This window comes from Vitis riparia, chromosome 7, assembly GCF_004353265.1.
Source record: "Vitis riparia cultivar Riparia Gloire de Montpellier isolate 1030 chromosome 7, EGFV_Vit.rip_1.0, whole genome shotgun sequence".
NCBI lineage: Eukaryota > Viridiplantae > Streptophyta > Magnoliopsida > Vitales > Vitaceae > Vitis > Vitis riparia.
This window is the reverse complement of record NC_048437.1, coordinates 1,150,716-1,175,063: the sequence shown is the minus strand read 5'-3', so window position 1 is coordinate 1,175,063 and position 24,348 is coordinate 1,150,716. Positions and strand designations below refer to the sequence as shown.

Genomic DNA, 24,348 nt, shown 5'->3' with positions numbered 1-24,348 from the left:
TAATACCACAACCAATCATCTGTCTTGTTTGGATGTCCTTAATCACACAAAATTCAGGCCAAAAAATGACAATACAAGATAAGGCTGCAGTGATTTGAGAAACTGACAAAAGATTGTAATCTAAAGATGGAACAACTAAAACAGAATCCAAATTCAAAGTATCAGTAAGAGTTAAGGATCATTCCCCAATGACTGGGGTTGTGTTACCATTGGCTGTGGAAACAATTTTTTGTGAGGAAGGTTTAAGGGGTGAAATCTGTCTAGAATCAAAAGTCATATGATCTGTAGCACCAGAATCAATTATCCATGCACTATTAATAACAGGTGTAAAAGTATTTAAAAACTTACCACCATGATCTGTAGCGGCCACCAATGCAGCGGCTTTCTCAGCAACATTAGCCTTTGTTTTTATTCTGGCAACAGTTGTAGTCGAGGTTTTCTTGGAATCCTTCTTCCGTTGATCACGATTATTATCATTAATAACAAAGTGTTGATAACCTAAACATGATCTAAAGGTCCATGGTTCAAACCCTCGGTTCCTTATTTTTTTTCCTGGTCATACCAAGAGTCGTTACTTTGAAATTGTGGGATATCCAGACTGGTGGGATCAGTCTTATTGCATTGAGTACATTTGAAGGTTGACTTATCAATATTAGGGCTTGTCTTAGGATGGTTGATCGCTGTTGGACTACCATTGCGACAAAATATCCAGGATTTCAGTTCCATGGCTCTGATACCATGTTCAAATTGATAAATAATAGTTTTTTCATTCATATTTTCATCCGTTCATGTACAGAGTATATATAGAGGGTAATCGTCATTCTAAGAATAGGAAAGAATGATATAAGGAAATAACAACTAATATCCTAATATCTCAACTTTCCTAATATCTCAATATTCCTAATATCTCAACTTTCCTAATATCTAAACATTCCTAATATCTCAACACTAAATGATATAAGGAAATAATGATATAAGGAAAGCATTCCTAATATCTCAACATGTAGCTCACAATTTTATTTTTATTTAATTAATTATTTATTTATTTATTTTGTTCTAGATGGATGGTTTAAATTACTTGATTTTTTTTTTTTTTTTAGAATTTCCTTTTTGGAAGAGATGATTATAATGGAATATCATCTAATTTATTTCACAAAAGTTTGGGGCATCATTGGCCATTTTTACAAAGACAAAGCATCCAACTTAGCTTCTTTAAGGTAACTACAATATGGGCAACAATGACTAGCTTTTTTTTTAAGGCAAAATACATTTATATATAAGAAGTCATCACTTTTGATCTTCCAACCAAAAATGATGGCCTTCTTTTTTAATTAATCTCTCCACTTACCTAAAACTATACTTGGTGGTAGGTCAATTTAATTATGTGGTTCAAAAGGCTCCTCAAGATCCCTTGAAAAAACATTAACTTAATTATTGCACTAGCGAAAGCTTTAATGCAAGCAAAGTTAATTCAAGAACATAAAGATAAAATGATCAACACAAAAGTGCATGGGTTTTCAACATGATGTGGAATTAATAGAATGATGGTTAGTTTTTGTAAATTTAAACAATAGAGAATAAAAGTCATTATTATATGCAATTATGTGGAATTATATAACAAATATAATAGAAGGGTAACTACATTAAAAAAAAAAATAGAGAGATAGAGGATAAAGAAAAATACAACACTAGTTTTTATAGTGGTTTCATGCAACTCTACCTATAGTCATTTCCTCAAGTTCCAACTAAGTGAGGATTTTGCTATAACCAAACCTTTCAAACATATAATTGGATTATAGTTTCAATTAACCTTTTTCGACTTATGATTCCAATTACCCTCTTGGATTATAGTTTCCATTTACATATATCTCAAGAGAACAATTCTTGAAACCTCCAAGTGTTACACTACACTTGGAAACCCTTAAGTGTTACTGGACAATTAAGCCCACCTAACAAAGTATACATGAATAGATTTCATAAAAATATATCTTCTAGTTTATAATTTGGGACAATGGAATACAAAGAAACTATAGCGAAATGGTGCATTGAGATAAAATGCAAGTTAAATTAGTAAGTATTTTCATATACCATTTCTCCAAGGCTCAAATAATATCCAAGAACCACATTCAAAAGAATAAGTTTAGAACCTTTAAATAGAAGTCAGAAATTCAAACTAACCGTTACACATAGTTTATGTTAAACTGGTCAATCTGGCACCGACCATTAGGATAATCATTGCTCAATCGATCCTCAATCGGTTATTAACCAATCGAGGCTCAATAGTTGGTAGAAATGAGGTTTTGCCAATTTAAAGCAATTTTCTTTCCCTCCCCTTCGACTGATTGAGCTTAACTGGCTCAACTTATTTCCATGCACCTCAAGTATCGATTGCATTGTTTTTGCAAATTTGAGACTAAATCAAGGTAAAAAAAAAAAAAAAAAAAAAAAAAAAAAAAAAAAAAAAAAAAAAAAAAAAAAACCCTCAACTAATAGCTTCTTAATTTTTGAAAAACCTTTGAAATTATTTTAACCACATTAAAAACTTAAATTTGTCCTCAAATCCATTTTTCATAAATTTATAAAAGAATTGGAAACAATTTAGCACTTGAATGAACTTAAGAAAGTTAGATGAATAAAACGTAAAATAAAATTTATGATTCAAGTGCACTAACAACCTTATAAAGAGATCTTAGAATAGTTATTGATTCGTCTTCTCTTTAATATTTTCTTCTTATTCCTGATATTTTTTATTTAATATATTTTTTACCGTCTCTTTAAAAATCTTTTTACCTAAAAACATGTTAAGGATAAATCATTAGTTTCTGTTGTGTATGTAGAAGCTCTTGTACCAGTTTGTTAAGCCAGTAGAAGCTTTAATGCCAACAATGCTAGATTAAAAACAAAAAGATATAGCAACCACACAAACGGTACATGAATTTTTAATGCGGTTAGACCAACTATGCCTATATCCACGAATGAGAATGAATCTTTCTACTATACAATAAAGAACATTATAGAGGATAGAACCATATATAACTATTAGGTTCTGAAATGTCTAATGTTTCCCCATTTCTTGTATCCATACCCTAAACCACGAGTCCTATCACTCTATCGGGTATCTCTCATTCTTCTTCACATTCTGTCCACCTCGTATAGTCTCTAAGTTCATCTCCATCTCATAACATTTCCCCCTCATGACCTAGAATGTTTATAAAGATATTTCTAACTATCTTCCTTATTCTATAAGAAAATCTAGTATTACAATAATATATCAACGTAGGAAATATTATATACAATATTCTTTACAAAGAGGAATTTACACTAATTAGGAATTTGGGACACTTTCTAACAATCTCCACCTTTGACCAAATTCCATCAAGTCAATCTTAAATCTCTCAAGACACAATCTTTTTGTATTATATTACCATGAGAGAGCAATCGACTCCACTTTCAATTGAAATTCCTTATCTTTGTCTTGTGTGCTTTGTAATCTTTAACCAAGAACTCTAATACCAATTTGTTGTGTATGTGAAAGCTTTGATACCACTTGACGACTCTCTCTCTGCCTGTTGTTGTAATTGTTATTGGTCATTTGCACTTGACGACTCGAGTTCATCTCTAACTAGGTCTGTTTGTCCAGCTTCTACAGTCGCCTAGTAGCATTGTCGGGCGATCAATTGGTTGTCGAGTAAGTCCACTTGCCCAGCCTCAATAAGGTAACTCACCATTTGATGATATATAGATGAGATGACTTTCATTTTATGTAGGCATACCCGTCCCATAATGGTGTTGTACGGTGATAAATATTCAACTACTGAGAAGCGAACATTTAAACTGATCAGACCAACCTAAATGGGAAGAACGACATCGCCTAGGAAGACTATTGTTGCTCTGTTGAAGCCTGTTAAGATATGACTGAGATTTTCTAAGACAAACGGTGAGTACCCCATTTGCCTGTAGGCCGACATTTGCAAGTGGTTGATAGAGTTTCCTAGATAGATTAGAATTTTGTGCACATTAAAACTGTCGACTCCAAGTGCTAAGTCCAAGGCATCCTTGTGTGGTAGGATAACCCTATTGGAGTTAATAAGAGGAAATGTAATGAACCCGTCTATCGGTCGGACACTTTCATCAGTGAATGTAAAATGAACGGTATGTACTCTCTCCTTAATAGAAACTGCACAAACTAGCCTTCGCATTTGCCTTTTAGAGTGGTATTTTTCATATACGGGTCCATCATGTATATAATTGATAACTGCTCTAGGTATTATTGGAGACGGGAAGGCCTGTTTGACTGTCTCTACTTCGTTTCGTCCGTCAAAGGTACGAACATATTGCTTAAGGTATCTAACCTTAATGAGTTCCTCTATCAGGTAGTACAGATTCTTGCACTGCTCTATGGTATGTCTATGCTCCTTATAATAGGAACATTGTCACTTCCGGTCTCGTCTGACCCAATTAGTCTTGATCGACTTTGACCATTTGAACTTGGATAGCTCTTGAATTAGCGGAATGAGCTGTTCATAAGAGACTATCAGCAAGGTGAGTCTTAGGGGCTATTACTACCAACCATCCTACTTTTGTCTCCCTTGTCTGGACTGATTATTCAGGGGCTTTGAGCTTCCAGCTTTATTATCTTTTATTGGCAGGTTTGGGACCAGAACCTATTAGGAAGCTGCTTGAGCATCATCTTCAAGCATAGCATATTTATCTGTTTGCCTAAACAAGTCATCCATCGAGACGGGCGAATTTTTGGCGAAGGATTCAAAGAATGGAGTGCTTGAGCTTATACTCCATTTAAAAATCTGGAGAATGACATCCATACTATAGGACTTAACCTGGAGTTTCGTTTGGCCAAACCGTTTCATGAAGTATCTCAATGACTTATTTGCTTGCATCTTTATGTTTTGCAAGATGTTTATATTCTGCTTTTGACATGCAGAACATAAGTAATGGCCAACAAACACCTTAGAGACATCACGAAATGAATTGATAAAGTTTTAAGGGAGCCAATGAAACCATGCTAGAGCTAAACCATGGAGGCTAATAGGAAAGACTTTGTAGAGCAGTACGTTGTTTCTAATGTCCAATGTCCTCAACTACCGATAGTGCAGTAGATGATCAAATGGATCACTCGTCCCATCATACATATTGAATTTAGGCACTAAGAACCCTTTGGGAGGCTAGTAACTGATTATATGAGGGTTGAATGGCGTGGAGAGCATATCATCCAACCGTCGACTCATGGAGCCAATGGGAACCTTTCCTGTGGGCTCGGACACTAATGGCAGCTCCACCTACAATGGTTGGAAGTTGGTGACACATCTTATTTAGGTTGGCCCAACTGGGCCTTCAAGGTGTTAGATATGTGTGGTGGTGCCTGTGCCCGATGGTCTTGAGGCCCTAAGCAAACCCTCATGGTGTCAAACAAGCGGGAGCCTTGTCACTCCCCTTTTCACTTTCCTCTAATGGAGTTAGCTACTTTGTCAGGGGTGAGACTAGTTAGTTGAGGGATAAGCCTGTTCAAGCCACGTAGGAAAGCAACTAGAGGAAAAGTCTTCCTAATGCATATGATGAGACGGCTCAACATGTCGTCGGGATGAGCATGTTGTTTGGTTGCGACTCTAGTTGGGGTTGGTCTACTAAGGAGAGGTGTGACGGCTCTGCGAGTGACACCTTTTAGCCATCTAAGCTCGCAACTCCTGGTTTTTTTGCCTTAGTTGCTCAACTTGTTGGAGAAATGATTGCATACAATGCTCATTTTCTTCTTGCTTTCTTTCCATTCTAGCTTGCTAAGCCTAAAATTGATCAACCACAGTGGTTGACTGGGATGCATTAGATGTATTGGCCATCGTGCTAGTATAATTTTTGTGTCATTCCCACAAACGGCGCCAATGTTGTTACACAACTAAAATTGGTGGTTTCGTCTAATTGTTAAGAGTCGGATAAATGGTACGACCAATGATTTCATCTAAGTCGCTTGAGATGCAAATGACTACGGTATCTACACAAAAGGCTATTTAGATGGTTTGTTCGGGCACGCCTCTCTAATGCTAAAGTCAATGGGTGGCTTAAGCAAGTAAAGGAATTTTTTAGAAAGAAAACGCATACCATTTGTAGAATTTGCATGGTTATTTATACTTATTGCAATGTAACATCTTTCTAGGTGTCTTAATAGCACCTTAACTATGCTTGATTGCACGATATTATGACATTGATTGTCAATGCTTAACAGTTGTCTTGCCATGATGAGTCATTGAGGATGGAATGTTTTCCAATAATGACTGTATTTAATATGAAGTGTGTCTGGTGCACAATCTATGCATTAATGGGGTGAGTAAATGTGTGAAGGACAGTCGAACATCAATCTTGTTGTATTCGTGTAGGATTTGTCCTTCTAACCTACTTTGGGATAGATCAGTCACTCGGTCTTAGGGCCGTTGGGCCATACGACTGAAGATGGTCTACCAAACGGCTTGCCCACCCAAATGACCGAGAGTTAAGGACTTACAGGATGGCCTTGCAGAGGGAGTCCCACAAATATAAGTGGTTATGTTTAAATTCGTAAAGTATAAGAAAATGATAAATATGTATTCTAAAGAATTTTTTCCGTGAAGTTAATATAATATAAAATGGTTCACCATATGCTAATTATATTGTTATTTGATTAAGTCTTGTGAACCTTGAGGGGCAAAAATAAATAAATAAGATGAAAGGAAATTAAAAAAAATGAAACAAAATTATTAAAAAAAAAAAAAAAAAAAGATAGATTATTTTTTTTTCTTAAATGTTTGTCATGATTTGTTTTTTTTCTTTCAACTTAATTATATACAAACATTAATTGAAATTATATAAGTTTATAAAATAATTTATTAAATTTAATTTTTTTTTTTTGTACTTTCAAGTAAATTAAATAAAATAATTTAGATTATTTTCTATATATTCTTTTTATTTTATACTTTTCATAATCTAAATGTAGCTCTAGATCACTTAAGATATTTTATTACTACTTATTTTTAAATATTATTTTAGATACTCTATCTAGCTATATAATAAATAAATAAAATTAATTTTAATATAAAATCTAAATTTTGAAAACAGTTTGGTTCTATTTGTATTCTAATTCAAATCTTTTCACACTTCAAAATATATATATATATATATATATATATGATATAGTATTTTATGTAGCAAAGTATATATATCATTAGGTCATTTAAATTAAGTTGACTATTTTATTCCATTCATTTTGATTAAGACTCTTATTATAAAATCAACTCGAAATAATACAACTATTATGGAGTTATGTGAAGGCCAATGACGTTTTAAAAAGTTATAAAATGGACAAATAGGAAATTGAGCATCTAAATATAACTAGGAAAATGAACTTTTTCTAGAAAAAAAAAATATTAAAAGCGAAGAATATTTACGAAGAAGCACCCTCAAGGGTTGCTCTAACACCCTTGAATGGCGCTCAAACGTTCAATCCCTAACCATCCTAGCTTTGGGAGTTTTCCGGCTTCCAATTTTCCCAAGTTTCCTAAACTATGTTTTGGTAAAATAATGTTTTTAATTTGAGTCCAAGTTCATTAGGATTTATTCCTTGTGCCTTATATAGCGTGTTTTTAAATACACTTGCCCTAAGCATCACATCATTATCCTTTTATAATTCCGATAGTCTCAAAAAGAAAATCTTTTGCTCATTGGAGTTTATGGTACAAAATTGCTTTCCTGTGAGGTATTGAGAAGTTCGCTAAGAAGTACGAAGGTGTTGTGCTGCAAACATAAGAAGAGGTATAAATACTAGCAGCTAGTATAAGTCTCAAAGAAACTAGTAACTATCAAGTAAAATTGTGTATTTGTTATTCATATTTAGTGTATTTAAAACTCTACAATCTGTTAACCCTTGGTTTTTACATCTACAAGGTCTTTGGAATGCTTGGTGAGTAGTTTTCCATATAGACTACTTGTTAGCTGATATGGAATTTTTCCAGACTAATTTATATTTAATATTCTAATCAAAGAATTTGAAAAAAATTAAAAATGGAATTTTTGGGCTATTATTTTTTTAAGTATTTGTTCTCCCCCAAAGTAGTTATATATATAGAGAAAAGTGTTAGGTTAACTAGCTAGGTTTCATTAAATATGAAAGACAAATCATGAGGGACAAGTCTTTAGGTTCAGTTAGGTTTCATTAGGCTGTCTTCAATTTCTTTTGTTCCATTAGATCCCTTTTATGGCTGTGCAGATTGTCACTGCAACCTAATTCACCTTTGCCCACTGATGTATTATCACATATTTGGAAGGATTTCTCAAAAAAACCAATCAAAGACATCACTAAATTGAATTAATAAACAAGAAAGTTAGCAATTAAATAGAAAGATTTACGCTATATACACTAAACTATAAGAAAATGCATCAATAATGTATACTAACATTCAACATATTTAATTATTCACAATGCATATCAGCTTCTTATGTATATAAAGGGCTTGGGAGTAGGGTTTGAAACACAATTCTGTGTGTTGGTAGTGAAGAAGGTGGTGAAGAAGGTGTAGGGATGGGCTATGAAAAGAGCAAGATACTTGTCTTTGGAGCAACGGGGTATCTGGGTAAATACATGGTGAAGACAAGCGTTTCGATGGGCCATCCTACGTATGCCTATGTTCGCCCGGTTAAGCCAAATACCGATGCTTCCAAACTAGACTTGCTCCATCAATTTGAATCCATGGGAGTCACCATCTTTCAAGTACTACTTATAATCATTTCCTACTTGGATCGTTTCTTTTTCATTTATATATACCACTTGGATCTGGAAGAGGATCAAGAGAAAAATAAGGGAAAACAAACTAATCTTTTTCTCATTTTGCATGCTATATATTGATGTGGTTCAACTGCATGCAGGGAGAATTAGATGAGCATGAGAGGATGGTAGCAGCACTGAAGCAAGTGGATGTTGTGGTATCCACCTTGGCAGTTCCTCAATATTTACAACAGTTCAAAATCATAGATGCCATCGAACAAGCTGGCAATATAAAGGTGCATGCTTTGTCTACATATATATATATATATATATATATATATATATATATATATATATATATATATATATATATAGTAATTCATTAATTTTTTTTATTTTAATAAAAAAATTCTTTTATATAATAGAGGTTTGTCCCATCGGAAATTAAGGTTGGTATTTTTATTTCATTATTTTTTTAATAAAAAAATTCTTTTATATATATAATAGAGGTTTGTCCCATCGGAGTTTGGCAATGAAGCTGATAGGGTTACTGGGCTTCCACCCTTCCAAGCTCTTCTGGAAAACAAAAGGAAGGTAAGAAGAGCGACGGAGGCTGCCGGAATCCCGTTCACTTATGTCTCTGCAAACTCATTCGCTGCATATTTTGTGGACTACTTACTCCACCCCCATGAAAGACCTCAACATGTTTCCATTTATGGAAATGGAGATGCCAAAGGTAAAAATAATATAAGAAAGGTAGGTTAAATTAATAGTATACAAGTGTGATAAGCATTAAGGTCTACTTCAATCAAACAAATTGAGAAATTGATTGTGAAAGCAGACACTAAATTCATTATTTTTCATAATTTTAAATCCATAATGATTGCTTTTTCTTTAATACATTCATAATAAATAAAATCTAATATTTATAAAAGGTTATAGCTTTTCCTATACCCATCATTTTCACCTTTTAAAATCTTCCCTTTAAAGCCAGCTAAACTTATCATCTATGGTCATCTTTTTGACAAAGTTGATACTAAATTTATGAAACAATACTTTCGTTATGTTATTCATAAAGATAAAACCTATCGGAAAGATAAAAACTATAATAGTCTTTGATTTCTAAATTATTGTCAAAGAATCAAATCACATGACTTGTGTGTATGCACAAGTTTCGTGAAGTCCTACAAAATCAATAAAAACAATAGGAGAAATAACGGAAAAAAAAAATATTTATTAAAATTAATTATTATGGGGTACAATCATTGTGATAATATTCTCTACAAAAGAATATTTTCTCTTATTATTTCACTTTGATCATGATTTAAAGGATGATAGTAGAAGTGTTTTCTTGGGTTTGAAGATCAATCAAGAGCCCAGAATTGTTTTTTTCCAAATGATTAACCTATTGAATGACAAAAAACACTTGTATAACACTTTTTCTATTTTTCATAATTGTTGAGAGAATTTATGATTTTTTTTTTCCTTCTGAAACTTCTTTTCCCATGTAAAGTCATTTTGTTGATCTTATTTTTGGATCCTATTTTTCTAATCTTGTTTTTGTGATTCCATTTCTTGAAGGAAACAACTTTATTTATAGGTGAAGATAGGTGAATGTAGAAAATTGAATTTTGAATTCTTAAGATTTGATTGCTTAATTTGGTTACTTAATTTTAGCAACTTTTCTCCATTAAATTTTCTAACAAAATAATATTTTTTTAATATTATCATCTCTTTTTAGTTGGAGATTTGTTTCATTTTTTAGAAAACTAATAGACAAGAGAATATCTACTTCTAATTCTCTATTGATTTGAAGACCTAATTTCAGTCTTTTAGAGTTTGTCACGTGTTACCTTTCGAGCTGCATGTCACGTATCCAATTAGTTCAAATTTTATTGAACTATGAAATTACAATTTTGAAAACCAAATTTAGTGATAATTTAATCCACTAATTTTTTTTCAATGAATTTTCTTTGGTCTTTTTTTAATTGCCTTTTAATTACTTTTTTTTTAATTTATAAATTTTGGGCAGCTGTATTGAATTTTGAGGAAGATGTAGCAGCATACACCATAAGAGCTTCAGTAGATCCAAGAGTATGCAACAAAGTGATAATCTACAGGCCACCGGGAAATATTGTTTCTCAGCTTGATTTGGTATCTTCTTGGGAGAAAAAGACTGGAACTAAACTCCAAAGGACTCACATTCCTGAGCAAGACATAATCGAGCTGTCTGAGAGTAAGCTGAAATTGCCCATAACTTCACTTAGTCGGCTTGGTGGTGCGAATGGATATGAAAATTGATGAAACCTTATAAAATAAAAATTCTTTGAAAAATATAATACATATAATATTTTGTGACATTTTGTGATAATATATAGAATGTAAAAATACATATTTAATTTGTTTATATAGAAGAATATAAAATAAATTAATGGTAATATATGCATAAGTATTATTGTTAAAAAATATTCATAATTTTATTTTTTTTATTTAATTATTATACAAAAGATACTAATATAATTAAAATTAATGTTTAATTTATGATGTATTTATCTATATATTTATATTATAGATTTTATATGGGTATTAGAAGTATATTTATATTGTAATACACCTTCTCTAATTTTTTCATTGTACATATACATATAGAGGCACTAATGTGACTGAGGAATTGAATTTTTTTGCTTGTAGGCTTACCTTTCCCGGAAAACATACCTGTGGCTATCCTTCACAACATATTTATCAAAGGTGATCAAGTGAGCTTTGAGCTCACCGCCAACGACCTCGAGGCGTCGGAATTGTACCCAGACTACAAGTATACTTCAGTTGATAAGCTCCTGGATTTATGCTTGGTGAATCCACCCAAGCCTAAGCGAGCAGCATTTGCTTAAGTTTTATGATCCAAAACTAGTTAATATTATTGTCTTTCGAGGTTGGAAAATTCCTAAAATTTATGCATAAGATGCAGTAAGTTTCAAATTCGAATTAAAATGAGCCTTTCGGTTGGATTTTAGAGCCAAACCCACAACAATTGGGTTGTGCTCATTAGTCGAGGTTCATATAGTTGGATAATGAAAGCACAGATTTTTCTCAATAGTACGGTAAATTAAAAAAGTTATGCTTAAATTACTGTAATAGAAGAAGTTATTACAAATATACGGTAGTTTTTGCCACATATGAGAGAGGATTTGCCACTTAGGAGAGAGGAGAGAGGGTGAATGGATAAATTTTTTTTAAAACCAAAATCATCTTTTCAAATTTCAAAAGTCAAAAAGGGAAATCGTCTCTTCAAAAGACGAGTTCCATGAAAAAAAAAAATTAGTATTTAAAAAATTCCCCATTTACAAGGGAACTCGTCTCTTCAAGAGACGAGTTCCCATGGGAAATTTTTTTTTTTTAAAATACCCAAATTAAAAAAAAAAAAAAAAAAAAAAAAAAAACAATTCCTCAAGAGACGAGTTCCCATGGGAAAATTTTTTTTTTTTTTAAATATTTTTTTTATAAAAAAATTCCCAATAAAAAATATTTAAAAAAAAAATTTTCCCATAGGATTTTTTTTTTTTTTAAATTTGGGTATTTTAAAAAAAAATGAAGAGACGAGTTCCCTTGAGGAATTGTTTTTTTTTTTTTTTTTTTTTTTTTTTTAATTTGGGAATTTTTTTATAAAAAAAATATTTAAAAAAAAAAATTTCCCATGGGAACTCGTCTCTTCTTCAGGAATTGTTTTTTTTTTTTTTTTTTTTTATTTGGGTATTTTAAAAAAAAAATTAAAAAAAAATTCTCATAGGAACTCGTCTCTTCAAGAGACGAGTTCCCATTGAGGAATTGGTTTTTTTTCTTTTTTTTTTTAATTTGGGAAAAAGAACTCGTCTCTTGAAGAGACGAGTTCCCTTGAGGAATTTTTTTTTTTTTTTTAATTTGGGAATTTTTTTATTAAAAAAATATTTAAAAAAAAAAAAATTCCCATGGGAAGAGTTCCCTTAAGGAATTTTTTTTTTTTTTTAATTTGGGTATTTTAAAATAAAAAAAAAATTCCCTTGTGGAATAATTTTTTTTTTTTTTTTTTTTTGGAATCTTTTTATAAAAAAAAATATTTAAAAAATTCTTTTTTTTTTTTCCCATGGGAACTCGTCTCTTGAAAGAGACGAGTTCCCATTGAGGAATTGGTTTTTTTTCTTTTTTTTTTTAATTTGGGAAAAAGAACTCGTCTCTTGAAGAGACGAGTTCCCTTGAGGAATTTTTTTTTTTTTTTTTTAAATTTGGGAATTTTTTTATATAAAAAAAAATTTCTCATGGGAACTCGTCTCTTCTTCAGGAATTGTTTTTTTTTTTTTTTGAATTTGGGTATTTTTTAAATTTTTTTTTTTTTTTAATTTGGGAATTTTTTTATAAAAAAAAATATTTTAAAAAAAAAAATTTTCCCATGGGAACTCGTCTCTTGAAGAGACGAGTTCCCTTAAGGAATTTTTTTTTTTTTTTTTTTTTAAATTTGGGTATTTAAAAAAAAAATTAAAAAGAAAAAATTTTTCCCATACGAACTCGTCTCTTGAAGAGACGAGTTCCCTTGTGGAATAATTTTTTTTTTTTTTTTTTTTTAATTTGGAAATTTTTTTATTAAAAAAAATATTTAAAAAAAAAATTTCCCATGGTAAGAGTTCCCTTAAGGATTTTTTTTTTTTTAATTTGGATATTTTAAAAAAAAAAAAAAATTCCCTTGTGTAATAATTTTTTTTTTTTTTTTGGGAATCTTTTTATAAAAAAAAATATTTAAAAAAATTCTTTTTTTTTTCCCATGGGAACTCGTCTCTTGAAAGAGATGAGTTCCCATTGAGGAATTGGTTTTTTTTTTTTTTTTTTAATTTGGGAAAAAGAACTCGTCTCTTGAAGAGACGAGTTCCCTTGAGGAATTTTTTTTTTTTTTTTTTAATTTGGGAATTTTTTTATATAAAAAAAATTTTCTCATGGGAACTCATCTCTTCTTCAGGAATTGTTTTTTTTTTTTTTAATTTGGGAATTTTTTTATAAAAAAAATATTTAAAAAAAAAAATTTCCCATGGGAACTCGTCTCTTCAAGAGACGAGTTCCCTTAAGGAATTGTTTTTTTTTTTTTTTTTTTTTTTTTTTTTTTTTTTTTTATTTGGGTATTTAAAAAAAAAAAAAAATTTCCCCATAGGAACTCTCTCTTCAAGAGACGAGTTCCCTTGTGGAATAATTTTTTTTTTTTTTAATTTGAGAATTTTTTTATTAAAAAAAATATTTAAAAAAAAAATTTCCCATGGGAAGAGTTCCTTTAAGGAATATATATTTTTTTTTTTAATTTGGGTATTTTAAAATAAAAAAAAATTCCCTTGTGGAATAATTTTTTTTTTTTTTTTTTTTTTTGGAATCTTTTTATAAAAAAAAATATTTAAAAAAAATCTTTTTTTTTTCCCATGGGAACTCGTCTCTTGAAAGAGACGAGTTCCCATTGAGGAATTGGTTTTTTTTTTTTTTTTTTTTAATTTGGGAAAAAGAACTCGTCTCTTCACTTGAGGAATTTTTTTTTTTTTTTTTTTAAATTTGGGAATTTTTTTATATAAAAAAAATTTTCTCATGGGAACTCGTCTCTTCTTCAGGAATTGTTTTTTTTTTTTTTTTTAATTTGGGAATTTTTTTATAAAAAAAATATTTTAAAAAAAAAAAATTCCCATGGGAACTCTTCAAGAGACGAGTTCCCTTAAGGAATTGTTCTTTTTTTTTTTTTTTATTTGGGTATTTTTTAAAAAAAAAAAAATTTCCCATAGGAACTCGTCTCTTCAAGAGACGAGTTCCCTTGTGGAATAATTTTTTTTTTTTTTTTTTGGAATCTTTTTATAAAAAAAAATATTTAAAAAAAAAAATTTTTCCCATGGGAACTCGTCTCTTGAAGAGACGAGTTCCCTTGTAAATGGGGAATTTTTTTAAATACTAAATTTTTTTTTTCATGGAACTCGTCTTTTGAAAAGACGATTTTCCTTTTGACTTTTGAAAAGATGATTTTGGTTTTAAAAAAAATTTATCTGTTAACCCTCTCTCCTCTCTCCTCTCTCCTCTCTCCTAAGTGGCAAATCCTCTCTCCTATGTGGCAAAAACTACCGTATATTTGTAATAACTTCTTCTACTACAGTAATTTAAGCATAACTTTTTTAATTTACCGTACTATTGAGAAAAATCCATGAAAGCACTGTCATATTAATGAAGTGGCCTCATTTAGTTTGCAGTATGAAATGAGCTTAAAATAATATATAGAATAGTTTATTAACTTTAAATTCATTATTTATTTTCTTTCATTTTCTTTTCCTCTCCATTTTTCTCACATTTTCTTCCAAAAACCAAAGGTTTATTCGGTAACTATTTTAAAAAACAGTCTCCAAAAAAAAAAAAAAAGGAAAATATGTTTAATAACTAAAAATTGTTTTTTATTTTATCTTCTCAATAAGAGAAAATAGAGTTTTTTTGGAGAAAATTTTTAATTGTTTTATATTGTTTTTACTTATTTTCTAAGAGATGTTTTAAAAAATAATTATAAAAATATATAGAATGATTACAAATAAAATACTAAATAAAAAAATTATTTTTAAAACATATTTATAAATATTAAAAATTGGTTAAAAGCATTTTAGGTTTCCAAACAAACTTTTATTTTATAAAAATTAGAGAATAATTTTTAAAAATTATTTTTTAGAATTATTTCGAAAACAGTTGTCAAACGCATCCCCAATGTAATGTTCAAATTGATAAATGATAATTTTTTCATTCATATTTTCATTCGTTCATGTACAGAGTATATATAGAGGGTAATCGTCATTCTAAGAATGGGAAAGAATGATATAAGGAAATTACAACTAATATCCTAATATCTCAACTTTCCTAATATCTCAATATTCCTAATATCTCAACTTTCCTAATATCTAAACATTCCTAATATCTCAACACTAAATGATATAAGGAAATAATGATATAAGGAAAGCATTCCTAATATCTCAACACTCCCCCTTAAGTTGGTGCATAGATGTCACACATGTCTAACTTGTCTAAAAATTTTGAGAACACTTGACTTGAGACAGCTTTGGTAAGGATATCGGCCAATTGATCTTCTAATCGAATCTTAGGCAATTCCACAATCTTATCATCCAACTTTTCCTTAATGAAGAATCTATCCACCTCGACATGCTTTGTACGATCATGTTGTACTGGATTATGAGCAATATCACATGCGGCTTTATTGTCACAAAACAATCGGATTGGTTGCCTAGATAGGTAACCTAAATCCTGTAAGAGGAGTCTTAGCCATAATGCCTCATATGTGATGAAGTTATAATTATAATATTCTTTGGGGAGTTTGTTTGGTTGTTTGTTTTTTTTTTGTTTTTTTCTTAATTTATAAATTTTGGGCAGCTGTATTGAATTTTGAGGAAGATGTAGCAGCATACACCATAAGAGCTGCAGTAGATCCAAGAGTATGCAACAGAGTGATAATCTACAGGCCACCGGGAAATATTGTTTCTCAGCTTGATTTGGTATCTTCTTGGGAGAAAAAGACTGGAACTAAACTCCAAAGGACTCACATTCCTGAGCAAGACATAATCGAGCTGTCTGAGAGTAAGCTGAAATTGCCCATAACTTCACTTAGTCGGCTTGGTGGTACGAATGGATATGAAAATTGATGAAACCTTATAAAATAAAAATTCTTTGAAAAATATAATACATATAATATTTTGTGACATTTTGTGATATTATATAGAATTTAAAAATACATATTTAATTTGTTTATATAGAAGAATATAAAATAAATTAATGGTAATATATGCATAAGTATTTTTGTTAAAAAATATTGATAATTTTATTTTTTATTTAATTATTATACAAAAGATACTAATATAATTCAAATTAATTTATAATTTATAATATATTTATATTATAGATTTTATATGGGTATTAGAAGTAGAGTTGCAGCAAGGATATTTATAGGGTAATACATCTTCTCTAATTTTTTTCATTGTACATATAGATATAGAGGCACTAATGTGACTGAGGAATTGAATTTTTTTGCTTGTAGGCTTACCTTTCCCGGAAAACATACCTGTGGCTATCCTTCACAACATATTTATCAAAGGTGATCAAGTGAGCTTTGAGCTCACCGCCAACGACCTCGAGGCGTCGGCACTGTACCCAGACTACAAGTATACTCCAGTTGATAAGCTCCTGGATTTATGCTTGGTGAATCCACCCAAGCCTAAGCGAGCAGCATTTGCTTAAGTTTTATGATCCAAAACTAGTTAATATTATTGTCTTTCGAGGTTGGAAAATTCCTAAAATTTATGCATAAAGATGCAGTAAGTTTCAAATTCGAATTAAAATGAGCCTTTCGGTTGGATTTTAGAGCCAAACCCACAACAATTGGGTTGTGCTCATTAGCCGAGGTTCATACAGTTGGATAATGAATAAATAAATAAAATAAAATTTAATGGTGTTCTACTTCTATCTACAATTCTCCATGATAATCATCATCTCAAAGCACTATCACATTAATGATCGAAGAGGTGTGATTTGGTTTGTTGTACTAAAGGAGCTCAAAATAACGTATAAAATAGTTTATTGATTTTAAATTTATTATTTATTTTCTTTCATTTTGTTTTTCCCATTTGATAACTTTTTTAGAAAACAGTTTTTTGGTCTTCAAAAAAAAATTAAAAAGAAAACAAGAAAATAAGTTTAGTGATCAAAATTTGTTTTGTGTTTTGTGTTTTTTGTTCTTAACAAAATAAAATAGGGTGTTTTTGAAGAATATCGTTTAGCTATTTTATATTATTATCATTTATTTTATGAGGATTGTTTTAAAAAATAATTATACAAACATATAAAAGATTAAAAGTAAAACAATAGATATAAAAATTAAAATTGATTTTTTGATTTATATTTTGAGAGTAACTAATTCTCAAAAAAAGCATTTCTAAAAGTATTGGGACAAAATTGATATGAATTAAAAACATTTTATCCTAGTCACATATCATTAAAAATTGATATGTGTATTATGTGAAAATTTTTAAATTTTAATTAAATGCATCTGTTTATATTAATTTTTTTAATTAAATAAAATTATGCATATATTTAGATTTCTACTAATTCTATCGGTCCCAATTACTATTATATGGGTGTTTGGTTAAGGTTAGGTTTGGTTTTCAAAAAATTTGAAGAAAAAGGTAAGAAAAAGAAAATAGAAATAGAAAGTAGAAGAAAAGAAAAAAAAATGATAGAAAATAAAAAATAAATTTAAAGTTAATAAATTATTTTTATATATTGTTTCAATTTTATTTCACTTATTTTTTCTAATTATGTAAAAACTAAATAATTTAAAAATATATAATTTTTTAACTAATTTTAATTATATATATATTTCATATTTTTACCCTGAAACCAAAAATTAGGGGCCTGTTTGTTTAGTGTTTTCAAGAACTGTTTTCTGTTCTTGAAAACAAAAAACACCAAAAACTCGTTTGGTTGAGAGAGTAGTTTTTGTTTTTGTTGTTCCCCGTGTTCTCAAAATGGCACTGTTTAGAAAACAACAAAATGTTGTTTTCCCCGTTTTTTTACTGTTTACAGAACAAAATTAAACAAAAAAAACAATTTGTTCTCCGTGTTTTTTTTTTCTTCTCATTCTCATCTCTTCTCCAGCACAGTCGCGTCGCCTCTTTCTTGATTTTTCCCTTTTCTCAGTTTTGATTCAGGGTTCGTGAAATTTAAATCTAATGGCACAATAGCAAAGAGATCCCTAAAACGGATCCAGAAAACACAGGGAGCAAAAGAAAAGCAATTTTTTTTTGTTTTCCTTGGGGTTTTGCATGGATTTTCTTGGAAATCAAACGATGATGAATTTTCCCAGAAATTGAACGGGCATGGATTTTCTTGGGAATCAAATGGAGGCATGGATTTTCTTGGGAATCAAACGGGGTTGCATAAAAATAAAAATAAATAACAAGATTAGATTAGTACCTGGGAGGATTGAGAGTGGCAGAGGAAAATAGGGCCTTTTTAGGGTTTCTCTCGTCTGGAGGGCAACTTCAGAAAAGGCTTCAGAAAAGGGCTTCTTGATGCCCGAGTGAAAAAAGGCCATTTCATTATTTTGAGAGAAGAGATAAAAAAAAACTTAACAAATCACGATAACAAGTTTATCTCAACTTAAGAATATGCTATAATTTTTCATAAAATTAAAGATTAAATAAAAAAAATATTAATAAAAATGATTTTATTATGTTTGATTTATTTTAAAAAAATATAAAAATTATTTTTATTTTAAAATTAATAAAATAAATAATTTTTTTAATTTAAATGAACTATATATCTAAAAAATATTTATAAATTTATGATATAAAATTACTTGAAAAAAATATTTTATTAATTAGAAAAGAAAAAAAAAACATCTTTCAAACGTGTTTTTTGTTTTATTTGTTCTAAATTTTTTTTTTATTAACTCAACCAAACATGTTTTTTTTGTTTTTGAGAACAAAAACTGTTTTTTAAAATTCAGTTCCCAAACACAATTTTTTTAAAAAAAACACCAAAAACTGTTCTTAAAAACTATTATCAAAAACTGTTTTCCAGAACAGTTTTCAAAAACAGCAACCAAACAGGCCCTAGAAAACCATTTTTTTTTTCTTTTTTAGTACTTTTCAGGAATCAAACATAGGTAGTGTTTGTTTTTTAACTGAATAGAAAAAACTAAAATATTTAAGTTTTTTATTTAATTAAAAGTAACATGTTGATATCAACTATCATATATAAACCAAACTTATTAATAACAAAGTCATTTTAATTATGTTAATTAATATCAATAAGTTACTTTTAATTGAATAAAAAAAATTTAAATATTTTAATTTTTTCTATTCAATCAAAAAACAAACACCATCATAATAATTGAAAATAGTATTTGAATATAGTGTTATAAACATTTGATAAATAAAATAAGGTGTTATAAGGATATGGTTAAGCGAGCCACTTCAACACATATTCTAAATTTTCCCAATCATTTCTATATTTCAATATAACCAAAAATCAAAATGTCTTTTCGTGAAGGAATTTTCAACTAGACATATCCATCCATAGAGCAGTAATGTCTTTCTATGTCCTTTTATCAAAAACCATAGGTTGTCAGTGACTCAATGCCACAGTCACATTACACAAGCGTGAGACTTTAAGGGACGCTTATAACCTTTTCTTTTCTTTTCTTTTCTTTTTTATTAATAATTGTAAGCTTAAAAATGTCTTGAAATAACCTTATTTAATCCTTATAGTCTTCAAAATAATTTTGTTATTCGTCGATGAAGAATCATAGGAATTAGAAAAAGATGTTGAAGGGAGGCTAGGATTTTTTTACGATATATTCTTAGGTGTTGGAAAAATAGGTTAATTCAACCTAAGGGAATCACTACAGAGGAGTGAATAGGATGATGGTATCTTTTTACAAGTTTAAACTATATGAATGTAAGAGACAAATATATACAAATATATAATAAGAACAATATAGAGACAATTGCATAGAAAATAAAAAAGTAGGAAAGAAAGAATGTAAACACAAAATTTTATAGTGATTTGATGCAACCCGACTTATATCCACTCTCCTCTAGTTTCAATCCCAACTTTGAGATTCCACTAGTTCATGGCTTCTAAACCAAGTCTTCAAGTAATACAATTAAATTATGGTTCCAATCAACCCCCTTGAATTTTTTGCTCCAAGCACTCTTTACAATTTTCAAAAGATACCTCACTCTTGAATAACCTCTCAAGTGATGCCCCATACTTGAGAATCCTTAAGTGATACCTCACACTTAAATTTTTCCTCTCAAAGATTTACAAATAAAGATAGAAAATATTTTCACAAAATTCAATTATAAAATTTAGACTTAAATGATATAAGATAAACTAAGATTGAATGGTGCACTATTGATATGCACGTTTTAAAATAAGGTGCACTGAAAAACACTCCCCTAAAACTTAAATATATTCAAGAAATATTTAGGAATGTTAAACTGTTCAAAACAATGAAGGTTGGAACCTTTAAATGGGGAAGAAAAGTTCACATTAGTTGTTAGTATTTAATGCTCTGGTAGGTGACCGATGTGGTTCATTTGGACCTTGATCGAGAAAAGTCTAGCCTTGACTGGGAGAGCAACCCTTTTGGAAGAGAGAGAAGGTTTTGCACCCTTTGACTAGTCCTTAATTGAGAAAAGCAATCGGTCAACCAATTCACCAATACCCTTGATCAATTGGATTGTTTTTGGTTCAATAACTATCTTTTTCAACTTACAACTTTTTAAATAAATTTAGAAAACATCTGACACAAGATTTTAATCGAAAACATAATATCATCCAATTTAAAAAGATTTTAAAGCAATTTAACTCTTGGATAATTTTGGTGCATAAATAAAAAGGTAATGCGTGAAGAACCTAATACACCATTAACCTTACAAAGAGATCCTATGAAACTTAGATCTTTAAAGACACTTCTCTTTGAGGTTTTCTTCTTCTTCTTGATTTCCTTTTGCCTTGGTTTTTTATTTGTAATTACCACTTTGAAAATCTTCTTGTCTAAATACACTTAAGATAAAACATTAGATTCAAACCTTGTTTTTGTTATCATCCAAATCAAGATTAACCAAACCTTGGTTTCGTACTAGGGATATTTGGAGAAGGGTTTTTCTCTTATGGTCTTGACTTGAAGAGGGTTGGGTTAGTTTCCCTAATCTTTGTATGGATCACATTAGTCCTAGCTACATATCAAGTTTTATCATAATATCAAACTTGACCTCTAAGAATGTGACATAAGAACATATCATTAATCAACTAGGCATCTCTACCCTTGAAAAACTTACACAACAGATAATATTTTTCTATATATATATATATATTATCAAATATCATTTTTTGTGGATGTCAAATTCCAATATACATGCATATGACCAAAAGGGTATTTACAATTTTTTTTTCTTTTCTTTTTAACTAATAGTTATAAGTGTAAAAATACTTTAAAATACCCTTATTTATTACTCATCATCTCAAGAATGCATGAAAGTTAGAGAATGACCTTTCGAAGAGAGGTAAGGAGTTTCTAAAATAACATTTTTTTCTATATTCTTTTATCAAATATCATTTGTTATGAACGTTAAATTGCAATATACATGCCTAAAACCAAAATGGTATTTATAATTTTTTTTTCTTTTTAACTAATATTTGTAAGTGTAGAAATGGCTTGGAGTACCCCTATTTACTACTCATTGTCTTAAAAATAATTTTGTTGTATAGAATAAAAAAATACATAGGAGTTAGAGAATAACTTTTCAAAGAAGTTAAGAGCTTTTGAAAGACTTATACAACAAATAATATTTTTCTATTTTTTTTAATCAAACATGGTTTGTTGTAGATATCAAATCACAATATGTATGCCTAAGATTAAAATGGTATTTACAATTCTATTTTCTCTTATTTTTAATTGATAGTTGAAAGTATAAAAATATCTTGAAGCACTCTTATTTACTACTCATTGTCTTAAAAATAATTTTATTATATACAATAGAGAATCCATAGAAGTTAGATAATGACCTTTCACGGTGGCTAAGAGTCTTTATGATAATTTTCTTAATTTTTATGGGGAGCGTAGAATATCCACGGTAGTTTGTTAAGACAATCATGAAACAAGTTGTCTCTCACCCTTTTATTTATTTATTTATTTATTTTTAAGTTTTGGCTTTTGAAAAATATGGCCTTCCATAGGGTGATCCACCATGAAGGTTATGGTTCAATAGTAGGAATATCGTAAAATGAAGAGGGGACATAATAACAAAATGACAATCATTGAACAAAATAAAACTAAATAAAATAAATTATTTACAAACCCCTGTGATCAGGTCTAATGTCAAAACCTACAAAAGCTACGTAATAGTAAAGAAATCATAGTTGTAGTAAATAAAGATATTCAAAGAAGGAAGATAGGTAAAGCTAAGGGTCTCCAAAAAGCCCACGGCCCGTAGGCCCATAGGCCCGCCCTTAGGCCCGTCCCTTTAAAAAAAAACTACAAAAATAAAAAGTATTAAAAAAAATATTCATTTCAAAATTTTATTCATTGAATGTATAATTACATTTGAAAATGTGGGAAAACTTTACATCACTACAAAATAAATACATCCTAACTAGGTTGACACCTATTTATTTGTCAATCATCTATATTTTTCAACCACAAAAAATAAAAATAAAAATATAATATACATTTAGTCATTATTTTCTGGCGGTGATGGCGAACTATCATGCATCCATGAAGATCTTGATAATTTTAAAGATTCCATATCGGCAAGCATCTCTGTTTCTCGAATGGAATCGTACATCCTTTTATCTGCTATTTCCCAATCTTTCACACATATCCCTACTTCAATAACATCTGGCGCTAAGTTGCATCGTTTTTTACTAACTACTCTTCCACCTGCACTAAAAGCAGCTTCTGATGCAACTGTATTCATAGGAACTGTTAGTACATCACGAGCAATTATAGAAAGCACATGATATTTGTGTTGATGTGATTTCCACCATATTAAAATATCAAAATCTTCTTGATCTTCAAATGAAATTATATCAGTATTAAGATATTTATCTAAATCAGATGTATTATTTGGAGAACTATTTGTTGTCTTTTTTCGACTTTTCAACATTTCTAGAGCTCCTTTATAAAAAGATGAGGAGTTTGTAGATGTAGGTGGTAATTTAATAGTATTAATATCATTACCATATTTTTCTTTATAATAGTTATATAAATTATATAATAATGAATTTATTTCATTTTTAATTTCTTCAATTTTTATTTGGTCATTAAAATAAATAATTGTTAACCATTCATCCAAAGCTTCAAATTTCAATCTAGGGTCCACAATTAAAGCAATATAAAAAATTAAAGGTATTTCTCCCCAATATTTTCTAAATTTTTCTATCATTGCAAATATTGTATCATTAAATATTTCAAAACTTAAATATTTTTGAAGTACAATAAAAATATTAGTTATTTGCATAATAACTCGATTTGAAGTTGGATAATATACACCACAAAAAATGTTTGTTGAAGTATCAAAAATTTCAAAAAGATCTCTTAAAAGATCCGCAATATGTCAATCATAACCATTTAATGCATAAATATCTGTTTCACAATCATTGTTAATTAATTGTCTTTCATATAATTTGACTACTTTTCTATATTTTGTAATATTTTGTAAAAGTTTATATGTGGAATTCCATCTAATGGCCATATCCAAATTTATATTTTTTCTTTTCATATTTAACATTTTGCAACAATCAAGAAATAATTCATGTTTTGCTTGAGAACTATTAATACTATATGCAATGCCTCTAATTTTTTCCAAAGTACTATCAACATTTTTTAATCCATCACTTACAATTAAATTTAAAATATGTGCACAACAACGCACATGAAATATTTTAGCATGATCTTCTTTTACTTGCCAATATCGTTTTAGTTTATGTATTGCTGCATCATTATTAGCAACATTATCTAATGTTATTGTCAATATTTTATCACGAATGCCTAAATC

At 29.3% G+C, this 24,348-nt stretch overlaps 2 protein-coding genes across 2 annotated transcripts; both read left to right on the top strand.

Moving 5' to 3' along the window:
* The first annotated feature begins 8,521 nt into the window (after window positions 1-8,521).
* Window positions 8,522-11,819, top strand: LOC117919396 (isoeugenol synthase 1-like). Its single transcript, XM_034836585.1, has 5 exons — window positions 8,522-8,749; window positions 8,905-9,039; window positions 9,251-9,479; window positions 10,776-10,979; window positions 11,435-11,819. The coding sequence occupies exons 1-5, from the start codon at window positions 8,561-8,563 to the stop codon at window positions 11,632-11,634; spliced, it is 957 nt and encodes a 318-aa protein (XP_034692476.1). The 5' UTR covers window positions 8,522-8,560; the 3' UTR covers window positions 11,635-11,819.
* LOC117919262 (isoeugenol synthase 1-like) lies at window positions 11,706-17,245 on the top strand. The gene is made up of 3 exons (XM_034836398.1): window positions 11,706-11,710; window positions 16,077-16,363; window positions 16,821-17,245. The coding sequence occupies exons 1-3, from the start codon at window positions 11,706-11,708 to the stop codon at window positions 17,018-17,020; spliced, it is 492 nt and encodes a 163-aa protein (XP_034692289.1). The 3' UTR covers window positions 17,021-17,245.
* The last annotated feature ends 7,103 nt before the right edge of the window (window positions 17,246-24,348 follow it).